The 13,658-nt window shown below is 47.5% G+C and overlaps 2 protein-coding genes across 2 annotated transcripts in view; one reads left to right on the top strand and one right to left on the bottom strand.

Annotated features, from left to right (window-relative positions):
* cenpp (centromere protein P) overlaps positions 1-13,658 on the bottom strand; it is a 185,194-nt gene that overhangs the window by 778 nt on the left and 170,758 nt on the right. The window contains exons 7-8 of the mRNA XM_014168394.2: positions 612-691; positions 143-234 (exon numbers count right to left, since the gene is read on the bottom strand). Coding sequence (XP_014023869.2) covers positions 143-234; positions 612-691 — 172 coding nt within the window. The remainder of the gene's footprint in view (positions 1-142; positions 235-611; positions 692-13,658) is intronic.
* Positions 6,582-13,658, top strand: part of ecm2 (extracellular matrix protein 2, female organ and adipocyte specific) — a 33,139-nt gene continuing 26,062 nt past the window's right edge. Inside the window, exons 1-2 of the mRNA XM_045705643.1 lie at positions 6,582-6,739; positions 11,812-12,471. Coding sequence (XP_045561599.1) covers positions 11,838-12,471 — 634 coding nt within the window. The 5' untranslated portion in view covers positions 6,582-6,739; positions 11,812-11,837. The remainder of the gene's footprint in view (positions 6,740-11,811; positions 12,472-13,658) is intronic.

The raw sequence follows: 13,658 nt of genomic DNA on the forward strand, positions 1-13,658 counted from the left end.
ACAATCTCTTTTTATATTTGTGATATCAGGTGCTTGTTGGAGCAATACCAGTTGGTCTCTATGATTTCACTGATCCGTCAAAAGGGTTCAGAAAAAGGTAAGAGATTATTGTTGACGGGATGTTATTAAAACGTTGTCTCACCCTTCTCAGGCATCTTTGTAAGGAGGTCTATCTTGGGTGTGATACTACCCTCGCTGGTCACCTCAATGCTCCAGTAGATAGTCAAAGCACACCTGGATCCAATCACAGCTCTGTTAACATCACTGTGGATCTCTCGTACACACTGGTATCAGCCAATCAAGACTAGGGCCCTCATAGCCTGGTTTCTTCCTAGGTTTTGGCCTTTCTAGGGAGTTTTTCTTAGCCACTGTGCTTCTACACCTGCATTGCTTGCTGTTTGGGGGGTTTTAGGCTGGGTTTCTGTACAGCACTTTGAGATATCAGCTGATGTAAGAAGGGCTTTATAAATACATTTGATTTGATTTGACTAGGCCTATTCTTCAAGACATAACAGGTATGGTATCAGAGTGGCTACATTATCTGATAGGCATCCAGGCATTCAGTTACTGTTCGATTATCTGATTAGCTATAGATAATAGTGACAGATTACCCGGCTAGTTTGGGTGACTTGATCTGCATGATCTCTGCCCTGCAGCCTCCGGGTAGACTGACCACACATGGATACTTCTCCTGGGGAGAGAGAGAGAGAGAGAGGAAGAGAGAGAAACCGGTGAGATCAACGTTCAAATACAATTCATTAAGTTCATCTCATTCAGTAAAAGGAGGTCCAACATTAAGATTTCAGATCGTCAAGGCCAGATACCAGACCATATAATTGAGCAATACGGCATCTCAAGGATTTGTGTTATTTGGCCAATTGATCTCAGCTAAAGGCTGTTCTTATGAACGATGCAAAGTCTATTATAAACTGGTTACCATTATAATTACACCAGTAAACAAGTCTATTATAAACTGGTTACCATTATAATTACACCAGTAAACAAGTCTATTATAAACTGGTTACCATTATAATTACACCAGTAAACAAGACTATTATAAACTGGTTACCATTATAATTAGACCAGTAAACAAGTCTATTATAAACTGGTTACCATTATAATTACACCAGTAAACAAGACTATTATAAACTGGTTACCATTATAATTAGACCAGTAAACAAGTCTATTATAAACTGGTTACCATTATAATTACACCAGTAAACAAGACTATTATAAACTGGTTGCCATTATAATTACACCAGTAAACAAGACTATTATAAACTGGTTGCCATTATAATTACACCAGTAAACAAGTCTATTATAAACTGGTTACCATTATAATTACACCAGTAAACAAGACTATTATAAACTGGTTGCCATTATAATTAGACCAGTAAACAAGTCTATTATAAACTGGTTACCATTATAATTACACCAGTAAAGAAGTCTATTATAAACTGGTTACCGTTATAATTAGACCAGTAAACAAGTCTATTATAAACTGGTTGCCATTATAATTAGACCAGTAAACAAGACTATTATAAACTGGTTACCATTATAATTACACCAGTAAACAAGACTATTATAAACTGGTTGCCATTATAATTAGAACAGTAAAAACAAATGTTTTGTCATACACGTGGTATACGGTCTGATATACCACGGCTGTCAGCCAATCAGAATTCAGGGCTCGAACCACCCAGTTTATAATGTCTGATATACCAACTGCTTTCAGCCAATCAGCATCCAGAAGTGAAACAACTCCAGGTAATCTGTTACGGACAGATCTATGTAAACATAACTGGTACCGTAGAATCTGTGGGGAAGGAATAGTACGTGTGGAATAACGAGCAACAGAGGTTCCTGTGTTTGGGTTTTTCATACATGGATATTTGGACAAACCACGATTTGCATGTGTTACTTGTTTTTTTGGAAGGGGAGGGGCCAGTCGGCTCAGTAATTTGCAAAGAGAAAAGGTGGAGCTCCTCGTACTGGTAGTAGTGGTAGTAGTAGCAGCAGTAGTAGTGGTAGCAGTAGTAGTAGTAGTAGTAGTAGTAGTAGTAGTAGTAGTAGTAGTAGTAGTAGTAGCAGTAGTAGTAGCAGTAGTAGTAGTAGTAGCAGTAGTAGTAGTAGTAGCAGCAGTAGTAGTAGTAGTAGTAGTAGCAGTAGTAGCAGTAGCAGTTGTAGTAGCAGTAGTAGTAGCAGCAGCGGTGAGTGGTAGCAGCAGCAGCAGTGGTGGTAGTCAGTGGTAGTAGTAGCAGTGGTGGTGGTAGTAGCAGCAGCGGTAGTAGTAGCGGTAGTAGTAGTAGTGGTGGTGGTAGTAGTGGTGGTGGTGGCAGTGGCAGCGGCGGTGGTAGTAGCAGTAGTAGTGGTAGTGGTGGTGGTGGTGGCAGCAGCAGCAGTGGTGGTAGCAGCAGCGGTGGTAGTAGCAGTGGTGGTAGTAGTGGTGGTGGTGGCAGCGGTAGTAGTGGTAGTAGTAGTAGCAGTAGTAGTAGTAGTGGCAGCAGCAGTGGTAGTAGCAGTGGTAGTGGTAGTGGTAGCAGCGGTGGTAGTGGTAGTGGTGGTGGCAGTAGTAGCAGTAGCAGTTGCAGTAGTAGCGGCAGCAGTGGTAGTAGTAGTAGTAGTAGTGGTGGTGGTGGTAGTAGCAGCAGCGGTGGTAGTAGTGGCAGCAGCAGTGGTAGTAGCAGTGGTGGTAGTGGTAGTGGTAGCAGCAGCGGTAGTGGCAGTAGTAGCAGCAGTGGTAGCGGTGGCAGCAGTAGCAGCGGTAGTAGTGGTATCAGCAGTACTGGTGGTAGTAGTAGTAGTAGCAGCAGTAGTGGTGGTGGCAGCAGTACTGGTGGTAGTAGTAGCAGCAGTAGTGGTGGTGGCAGCGGTACTGGTGGTAGTGAGTGGTAGTAGTAGTAGTGGTAGTAGTGCTGGTGGTAGTAGTGGTAGCAGCAGTGGTAGTGGTAGTAGTAGTAGTAGTGGTAGCAGCAGTAGTGGTGGTGGCAGCGGTGCTGGTGGTAGTAGTAGTAGCAGCAGTGGTAGTAGTAGTAGTGGCGGTGGTGGTAGTGGTAGTGGTGGTGGCAGCGGTAGTAGTAGTGGTAGTGGTAGCGGCGGTGGTAGTGGTGGCAGCGGTACTGGTGGTAGTAGTAGTAGCAGCGGTGGTAGTAGTAGTAGTAGCAGCGGTGGTAGTGGTAGTAGTAGTAGTAGCAGCGGTGGTAGTGGTGGCAGCGGTGCTGGTGGTAGTAGTAGTAGCAGCGGTAGTGGTGGTGGCAGCAGTACTGGTGGTAGTGGTAGTAGCAGCGGTGGTAGTAGTAGTGGTGGTAGTGGCGGCGGCAGCAGTGGTAGTGGTGGTAGTGGTGGCAGCGGTGGTAGCGGTGGTAGTAGTAGTAGTAGCAGCAGTAGTAGTGGTAGCAGCAGTACTGGTAGTAGTAGTGGTAGCAGCAGTACTGGTAGTAGTAGTAGTAGCAGCAGTAGTAGTAGTAGTAGTAGTAGTAGCAGCAGTAGTAGTAGTAGTAGTAGTAGTAGCAGCAGTAGTAGTAGTAGTAGTAGTAGTAGCAGCAGTAGTATTGGTAGCTGTACATTCCAACAGGAGGAATGTACTTTCCCTGTTGTCAGAAAGATGAACCTCCAATCCTCCCACTAGGGATGAGAGGAAAGGGGCTGGACATCACTCTCATTGGGTAACAAATATCTTCCTACCACTAAACTAGCAACTATAGCTGTAGTAAACAGACCAGGAGAGACCAGGAGAGAGTAGGCTTTCTTTCCCATCTCTCCATGACACGTCAGGCACTAAGGACGCTGAAAACTGCGTCTGAAAGGGCACCCTATTCCCTATATAGTGCACTACTTTAGACCAGGACCCTATTCCCTATATAGTACACTACTTTAGACCAGAGCCCTATTCCCTATATAGTGCACTACTATAGACCAGAGCCCTATTCCCTATATAGTGCACTACTTTAGACCAGGGCCCTATTACCTATATAGTGCACTACTATAGACCAGAGCCCTATTCCCTATATAGTGCACAACTTGAGACCAGAGCCCTATTCCCTATATAGTACACTACTTTAGACCAGAGCCCTATTCCCTATATAGTACACTACTTTAGACCAAGGCCCTATTCCCTATATAGTGCACTACTTTAGACCAGGACCCTATTCCCTATATAGTGCACTACTTTAGACCAGGGCCCTATTCCCTATATAGTGTACTACTTTAGACCAGAGCCCTATTCCCTATATAGTACACTACTTTAGACCAGAGCCCTATTCCCTATATAGTGCACTACTTTAGACCAGGAACCTATTCCCTATATAGTGCACTACTTTAGACCAGGGCAGACTGGTTAGTGGCGGTGCAGTCTGCAGACTGGTTAGTGGCGGTGCAGTCTGCAGACTGGTTGGTGGCGGTGCAGTCTGTAGACTGGTTAGTGGCGGTGCAGTCTGCAGACTGGTTAGTGGCGGTGCAGTCTGTAGACTGGTTAGTGGCGGTGCAGTCTGTAGACTGGTTAGTGGCGGTGCAGTCTGCAGACTGGTTAGTGGCGGTGCAGTCTGTAGACTGGTTAGTGACGGTGCAGTCTGTAGACTGGTTAGTGGCGGTGCAGTCTGCAGACTGGTTGGTGGCGGTGCAGTCTGTAGACTGGTTAGTGGCGGTGCAGTCTGCAGACTGGTTAGTGGCGGTGCAGTCTGCTGACTGGTTAGTGGCGGTGCAGCCTGCAGGCTGGACTGGTTAATGACGGTGCAGTCTGCAGACTGGTTAGTGGCGGTGCAGCCTGCAGACTGGTTAGTGGCGGTGCAGTCTGTAGACTGGTTAGTGGCGGTGCAGCCTGCAGACTGGACTGGTTAGTGACGGTGCAGTCTGCAGACTGGTTAGTGGCGGTGCAGCCTGCAGACTGGTTAGTGGCGGTGCAGTCTGCAGACTGGTTAGTGGCGGTGCAGTCTGCAGACTGGTTAGTGACGGTGCAGTCTGCAGACTGATTAGTGACGGTGCAGTCTGTAGACTGGTTAGTGGCGGTGCAGTCTGTAGACTGGTTAGTGGCGGTGCAGCCTGCAGACTGGACTGGTTAGTGACGGTGCAGTCTGCAGACTGGTTAGTGGCGGTGCAGCCTGCAGACTGGTTAGTGGCGGTGCAGTCTGCAGACTGGTTAGTGGCGGTGCAGTCTGCAGACTGGTTAGTGACGGTGCAGTCTGCAGACTGGTTAGTGACGGTGCAGTCTGTAGACTGGTTAGTGGCGGTGCAGTCTGTAGACTGGTTAGTGGCGGTGCAGTCTGCAGACTGGTTAGTGACGGTGCAGTCTGTAGACTGGTTGGTGGCGGTGCAGTCTGTAGACTGGTTAGTGGCGGTGCAGTCTGCAGACTGGTTAGTGACGGTGCAGTCTGCAGACTGATTAGTGACGGTGCAGTCTGCAGACTGGTTAGTGACGGTGCAGTCTGCAGACTGGTTAGTGACGGTGCAGTCTGCAGACTGGTTAGTGACGGTGCAGTCTGTAGACTGGTTAGTGGCGGTGCAGTCTGCAGACTGGTTAGTGGCGGTGCAGTCTGTAGACTGGTTAGTGGCGGTGCAGTCTGTAGACTGGTTAGTGGCGGTGCAGTCTGCAGACTGGTTAGTGACGGTGCAGTCTGCAGACTGGTTAGTGACGGTGCAGTCTGCAGACTGGTTAGTTATGGTGCAGTCTGTAGACTGGTTAGTGGCGGTGCAGTCTGCAGACTGGTTAGTGGCGGTGCAGTCTGTAGACTGGTTAGTGGCGGTGCAGTCTGTAGACTGGTTAGTGGCGGTGCAGTCTGCAGACTGGTTAGTGACGGTGCAGTCTGCAGACTGGTTAGTGACGGTGCAGTCTGCAGACTGGTTAGTTATGGTGCAGTCTGTAGACTGGTTAGTGACGGTGCAGTCTGCAGACTGGTTAGTGGCGGTGCAGTCTGTAGACTGGTTAGTGACGGTGCAGTCTGCAGACTGGTTAGTGGCGGTGCAGTCTGCAGACTGGTTAGTGACGGTGCAGTCTGTAGACTGGTTAGTGGCGGTGCAGTCTGCAGACTGGTTAGTGACGGTGCAGTCTGCAGACTGGTTAGTGACGGTGCAGTCTGTAGACTGATTAGTGACGGTGCAGTCTGCAGACTGATTAGTGGCGGTGCAGTCTGTAGACTGATTAGTGGCGGTGCAGTCTGCAGACTGGTTAGTGACGGTGCAGTCTGCAGACTGGTTAGTGACGGTGCAGTCTGTAGACTGGTTAGTGGCGGTGCAGTCTGTAGACTGGTTAGTGGCGGTGCAGTCTGCAGACTGATTAGTGACGGTGCAGTCTGTAGACTGATTAGTGACGGTGCAGTCTGTAGACTGGTTAGTGACAAGCTATAGGGGTAAAGCTACACCTTTGTTGTTGCAGAGTAGTGTACCAAACACCACCCTTGTGTTAACTTGGCTAGTAATTACAAGAGAAAATGACCTCTCTCTCAAATCTGTTTTCGTGTATTTTCTAGTCTTTTAAGTGACCTTCTCTGTCTCTGATGCTTTCAGCTTTTCAGACTTCTAAACATGTCTTCTGTTAGACAAGGCTTGGCGTTCCCAGGCTTCTCTGAGAGGAGCATAACAGGCTCGTCTCTCTGTCTGTTTAAAACATTTATCTCCTCGGCAGCTCAGAGCCCGCAGAGGAGAGTACACTGTCCTTACAGCTGGTTTGTTGGGAGAGGGAGGAAATAACTTGGCATTGCAACAGACAGACAGACAGACAGACAGACAGATAACCTGCAGCACGTTGGTAATGTATACTGGGTTGTCTCACTACTTGTTCTGCTTTTATTATAGCTAGCCATTCAATGTGTTTGAGTTTGATTTGGTCAGTGAGGGAGGTGTTCTGTGGTTGGGAGGGAGGGGTAGCCTGATGATTCCTGGACTGTATTCATGTCCAGTCAAAGTATTTTTTACTGCCATGTTAGTAAAACAGCTTGTTAGTGCTCACGTGTTGTTTATTTTTTGTTAGAAGCTAATCGTTCATCTGGGATCTTCATTTCCTCTGCCCACTTTTTATGTCAACAAATGCATTCCTAGTCCAAACTGTCAGCACTAAATCCTATCCAACTGTTCAGTAAGACGTGAAAACACCCTACTATTAAAAGCTTTGGTTAAGATGGTTACCTGACAGCTTGGAAACAGACTGAAAACTACACAGCCAAACTGTGTCGACTTCATTACTAGTCTAAAAATGGTTTCATTCAGTCTCATCCTCTCCTGGAGATTATTTTTAGTTTAGTAAACTCTCCCTCCCTCCCTCTTCCCCCCCCTTTTTCTCCCTCCCTCCCTCCCTCCCTCTTCTCCCTCCCTCCCTCCCTCCCTCCCTCCCTCCCTCCCTCCCTCCCTCCCTCCCTCCCTCCCTCCCTCCCTCCCTCCCTCCCTCCCTCTTCTGTTTGTATAGAGTTTCTCCATGTGAGCCTAGTCATCCAGAGGGTCACGTTAATCACAATGTTTTCCACTCTTTTCTTTCCCCTCTCCTCCCCCTCCCTCTCCTTCTCTTCCCCCTCTCCTTCTCTCCCCCTCCTTCTTCCCCTCTCTTCCCCCTCTCCTTCTCTCCGCCCTCCCTTCTCTCCCCCTCTCCTTCTCTCCCCCCCTCTCCTTCTCCCCCCTCTCCCCTCTCCTTCTCTTCCCCTCTCCCCCTTCTCTCCCCCTCTTCCCCCTCTCCTTCTCTCCCCCCTCTCCTTCTCTTCCCCTCTCCTTCTCTCCCCCTCTACTTCTCTTCCCCCCTCTCCTTTTCTTCTCCTCTGAGTGGAAGGAAGGAGGGTTTTAATTCTTCAGTTCCAGGGCCGGTTTATGACTGACTGCTGAGGCTGCTTCCCAAATGGCACACTATTCCCTTATTCCCTTTATAGTGCACTCTATTCCCTTTATAGTGCACCCTATTCCCTTTACATGTTATTGTGGGTGTAGCATTTTGCTACACCCATTTTGCTACACCCACAATAACATCTGCTAACCATGTGACCAATAACATCTGCTAAATATGTGGATGTGAGCAATAACATCTGCTAAATATGTGTATGTGGAACATCACTACATGGATCATAGAGCCATGACTACATGGAACCTTGGCAGGAACTAATGGGGATCCATAATAAACCCCAGGAAGAGTAGCTGCTGCCTTGGCAGGAACTAATGGGGATCCATAATAAACCCCAGGAAGAGTAGCTGCTGCCTTGACAGGAACTAATGGGGATCCATAATAAACCCCAGGAAGAGTAGCTGCTGCCTTGGCAGGAACTAATGGGGATCCATAATAAACCCCAGGAAGAGTAGCTGCTGCCTTGACAGGAACTAATGGGGATCCATAATAAACCCCAGGAAGAGTAGCTGCTGCCTTGGCAGGAACTAATGGGGATCCATAATAAACCCCAGGAAGAGTAGCTGCTGCCTTGACAGGATCTAATTGGGATCCATAATAAACCCCAGGAAGAGTAGCTGCTGCCTTGACAGGAATGAATGGGGATCCATAATAAACCCCAGGAAGTGTAGCTGCTGCCTTGACAGGAACTAACGGGGATCCATAATAAACCCCAGGAAGAGTAGCTGCTGCCTTGACAGGAATGAATGGGGATCCATAATAAACCCCAGGAAGAGTAGCTGCTGCCTTGACAGGAACTAATGGGGATCCATAAAAGTCCCCAGGAAGAGTAGCTGCTGCCTTGACAGGAACTAATGGGGATCCATAATAAACCCCAGGAAGAGTAGCTGCTGCCTTGACAGGAACTAATGGGGATCCATAATAAACCCCAGGAAGAGTAGCTAGTAGGAAAAAGTTGAGATATTACAGAATATGTTTACAATATAAACTAGGTTCCTACCTGTCTGTCTGGAGGAAATAAAGACCAATCCTAAACAAGCCTGATTCTCCTCTGCCTTAAAGACCGATCCTCAACAGGTCTGATTCTCCTCTGCCTTAAAGACCGATCCTCAACAGGTCTGATTCTCCTCTGCCTTAAAGACCGATCCTCAACAGGTCTGATTCTCCTCTGCCTTAAAGACCGATCCTCAACAGGTCTGATTCTCCTCTGCCTTAAAGACCGATCCTCAACAGGTCTGATTCTCCTCTGCCTTAAAGACCAATCCTCAACAGGTCTGATTCTCCTCTGCCTTAAAGACCAATCCTAAACAGGTCTGATTCTCCTCTGCCTTAAAGACCAATCCTCAACAGGTCTGATTCTCCTCTGCCTTAAAGACCGATCCTCAACAGGTCTGATTCTCCTCTGCCTTAAAGACCGATCCTCAACAGGTCTGATTCTCCTCTGCCTTAAAGACCGATCATCAACAGGTCTGATTCTCCTCTGCCTTAAAGACCGATCCTCAACAGGTCTGATTCTCCTCTGCCTTAAAGACCGATCCTCAACAGGTCTGATTCTCCTCTGCCTTAAAGACCGATCCTCAACAGGTCTGATTCTCCTCTGCCTTAAAGACCAATCCTCAACAGGTCTGATTCTCCTCTGCCTTAAAGACCGATCCTCAACAGGTCTGATTCTCCTCTGCCTTAAAGACCGATCCTAAACAGGTCTGATTCTCCTCTGCCTTAAAGACCGATCCTCAACAGGTCTGATTCTCCTCTGCCTTAAAGACCGATCCTCAACAGGTCTGATTCTCCTCTGCCTTAAAGACCGATCCTCAACAGGTCTGATTCTCCTCTGCCTTAAAGACCGATCCTCAACAGGTCTGATTCTCCTCTGCCTTAAAGACCGATCCTCAACAGGTCTGATTCTCCTCTGCCTTAAAGACCGATCCTCAACAGGTCTGATTCTCCTCTGCCTTAAAGACCGATCCTCAACAGGTCTGATTCTCCTCTGCCTTAAAGACCGATCCTCAACAGGTCTGATTCTCCTCTGCCTTAAAGACCGATCCTCAACAGGTCTGATTCTCCTCTGCCTTAAAGACCGATCCTCAACAGGTCTGATTCTCCTCTGCCTTAAAGACCGATCCTCAACAGGTCTGATTCTCCTCTGCCTTAAAGACCGATCCTCAACAGGTCTGATTCTCCTCTGCCTTAAAGACCGATCCTCAACAGGTCTGATTCTCCTCTGCCTTAAAGACCGATCCTCAACAGGTCTGATTCTCCTCTGCCTTAAAGACCGATCCTCAACAGGTCTGATTCTCCTCTGCCTTAAAGACCGATCCTCAACAGGTCTGATTCTCCTCTGCCTTAAAGACCGATCCTCAACAGGTCTGATTCTCCTCTGCCTTAAAGACCGATCCTCAACAGGTCTGATTCTCCTCTGCCTTAAAGACCGATCCTCAACAGGTCTGATTCTCCTCTGCCTTAAAGACCGATCCTCAACAGGTCTGATTCTCCTCTGCCTTAAAGACCGATCCTCAACAGGTCTGATTCTCCTCTGCCTTAAAGACCGATCCTCAACAGGTCTGATTCTCCTCTGCCTTAAAGACCGATCCTCAACAGGTCTGATTCTCCTCTGCCTTAAAGACCGATCCTCAACAGGTCTGATTCTCCTCTGCCTTAAAGACCGATCCTCAACAGGTCTGATTCTCCTCTGCCTTAAAGACCGATCCTCAACAGGTCTGATTCTCCTCTGCCTTAAAGACCGATCCTCAACAGGTCTGATTCTCCTCTGCCTTAAAGACCGATCCTCAACAGGTCTGATTCTCCTCTGCCTTAAAGACCGATCCTCAACAGGTCTGATTCTCCTCTGCCTTAAAGACCGATCCTCAACAGGTCTGATTCTCCTCTCAAGTGAATCAGCTGAACCCATACTGTACACTGATTGTTCAAGAAATACTGTTTTCTATAGCAGATGTTTTCAAAATATCCTGTATTAACAGCTGTTGTCTAGGTGACGGGATGGATGTAGCCTTCCCTGTAGCTCAGTTGGTAGAGCATGGTGTTTGCAACACCAGGGTTGTGGGTTCGATTCCCACGGGGGGCCAGCACAGAAAAAAAAAATGAAATTGTATGAAATGTATGCATTCACTACTGTAAGTTGCTCTGGATAAGAGCGTCTGCTAAATGACTAAAATGATGTAGATCCTGTATTAACAGCTGTTGTCTAGGTGACGGGATGGATGTAGATCCTGTATTAACAGCTGTTGTCTAGGTGACAGGATGGATGTAGATCCTGTATTAACAGCTGTTGTCTGGGTGACGGGATGGATGTAGATCCTGTATTAACAGCTGTTGTCTGGGTGACGGGATGGATGTAGATCCTGTATTAACAGCTGTTAGTCTAGGTGACAGGATGGATGTAGATCCTGTATTAACAGCTGCTGTCTAGGTGACGGGATGGATGTAGATCCTGTATTAACAGCTGCTAGTCTGGGTGACAGGATGGATGTAGATCCTGTATTAACAGCTGCTGTCTGGGTGACGGGATGGATGTAGATCCTGTATTAACAGCTGTTAGTCTAGGTGAACCTGCCCATCGTCATTGTCAATCAACACACTTAACACATTCAGTCTAAATCCTAAATGTGCTGCATCACATATTTAAAGGAGTCTCTTCACAAAGCTCTGAAAGGTAAGCATTACAGAATTACAGCCCTGGTGAGAGAGAGAGAGAGGTTTGTGCCTGGCCTAATCTGTCTACTGTCTGTCTCGGACTATAGACCAGAGGCTTGTTATTATTACCCTACAACATGTAGAAACTACATATTATGTCCGTATCCTACATAGCACCCTATTCCCAATATAGTGCACTACTTTTGACCAGGGCCCTGCTACATGTTATATAGAGACCCAGGTCAAAAGTAGTGCACTATATAGGGTGCCATTTTGGACGTAGTGTCTCACGGCTCTCTATATCAAGGGCTTTACCAGCATCTAAAGCCCTCTTTGTCTTGTTCCAGTTTAACACACAGACTCTTGTTCTGCTATGGAGCGCTGGGTTCTCCTCTCTCTGTCTCTCCTGGCCTACCTGTATCTGGAGGTGGTTGGAGCTGAGGCCCAGGACCAAAGAGGGCTGGCTGGCCAGGGCAATGGGAGGAGGAGAGGGCCAGGGAGCGCAGAGCACAACCAGCCCCAGGGAGTAGGACTAGGACGGGGAAAGAGGAGGAAGGCAGGAGGGTCCGGGAAAGGTAGAGCCAGGGGGAACAGGGACAATCAGAGATCAAAACCCCCCCTGGATCTGACGAGGCTGGGGAGTCTTCCACACAACGCAGGAGGAGACGGAGGGTCGAGGCTGGGGATTCTTCCACACAACGCAGGAGGAGACGGAGGGTCGAGGCTGGGGATTCTTCCACACAACGCAGGAGGAGACGGAGGGTCGAGGCTGGGGATTCTTCCACACAACGCAGGAGGAGACGGAGGGTCGAGGCTGGGGATTCTTCCACACAACGCAGGAGGAGACGGAGGGTCGAGGCTGGGGAGTCTTCCAGCCAACGCAGGAGGAGACGGAGGGTCGAGGCTGGGGAGTCTTCCACACAACGCAGGAGGAGACAGAGGGCCTCTTTTCATTGAGTCGTACAAGAGTGTTGACGAGAGACAGTCAAACTACAATGTTATCCCAGGTTAGTCCACCACCACGCCTCCCTCTCTGCTGTGCCAGATGTTTGTTGATGTTACGCACACAGACTTACGCTCACAGTCTTTTTATTTTCTATATAATCAAACAATGAATGAAGCAGTTTGATTACGGTTGGTGTACATTTACTGAACTGAATCAGGCAGCAGATGTCTTCAACAACAGAGAACAATGTACTGTACTAGCTTAGTAGAGAATGCATCACGTTCTTCTCAGGCAGTAGGAAGCTCCCTCATCCATTTATATGCAGATGATACAGTCTTATACTCAGCTGGCCCCTCCCTGGATTTTGTGTTAAACGCTCTACAACTAAGCTTTCTTAGTGTTCAACAAGCTTTCTCTGCCCTTAACCTTGTTCTGAACACCTCCAAAACAAAGGTCATGTGGTTTGGTAAGAAGAATGCCCCTCTCCCCACAGGTGTGATTACTACCTCTGAGGGTTTACAGCTTGAGGTGGTCACCTCGTACAAGTACTTGGGAGTATGGCTAGATGGTACACTGTCCTTCTCTCAGCACATATCAAAGCTGCAGGCTGAAGTTAAATTTAGACTTAGTTTCCTCTATTGTAATCGCTCCTCTTTCACCCCAGCTGCCATACTAACCTTTTTTGCACTATTGGTTAGAGCCTGTAAGTAAGCATTTCACTGTAAGGTCTACACCTGTTGTATTCAGCATTTCACTGTAAGGTCTACACCTGTTGTATTCAGCATTTCACTGTAAGGTCTACTACAGCTGTTGTATTCAGCATTTCACTGTAAGGTCTACTACACCTGTTGTATTCAGCATTTCACTGTGAGGTCTACTACACCTGTTGTATTCAGCATTTCACTGTGAGGTCTACTACACCTGTTGTATTCAGCATTTCACTGTAAGGTCTACTACACCTGTTGTATTCAGCATTTCACTGTAAGGTCACACATCACGTAGGTCTACTACACCTGTTGTATTCAGCATTTCACTGTGAGGTCTACTACACCTGTTGTATTCAGCATTTCACTGTAAGGTCTACTACACCTGTTGTATTCAGTATTTCACTGTGAGGTCTACTACACCTGTTGTATTCGGCGAATGTGACAAATACACTTTGTTTTGATTTAACCCTGATTCAGATGACCATCCTACCCATGCTAGATTACGGACACATAATTTATACAGTGGGGGAAAAAAGTATTT

This window comes from Salmo salar, chromosome ssa22 (genome assembly GCF_905237065.1).
Source record: "Salmo salar chromosome ssa22, Ssal_v3.1, whole genome shotgun sequence".
Classification (NCBI taxonomy): domain Eukaryota; kingdom Metazoa; phylum Chordata; class Actinopteri; order Salmoniformes; family Salmonidae; genus Salmo; species Salmo salar.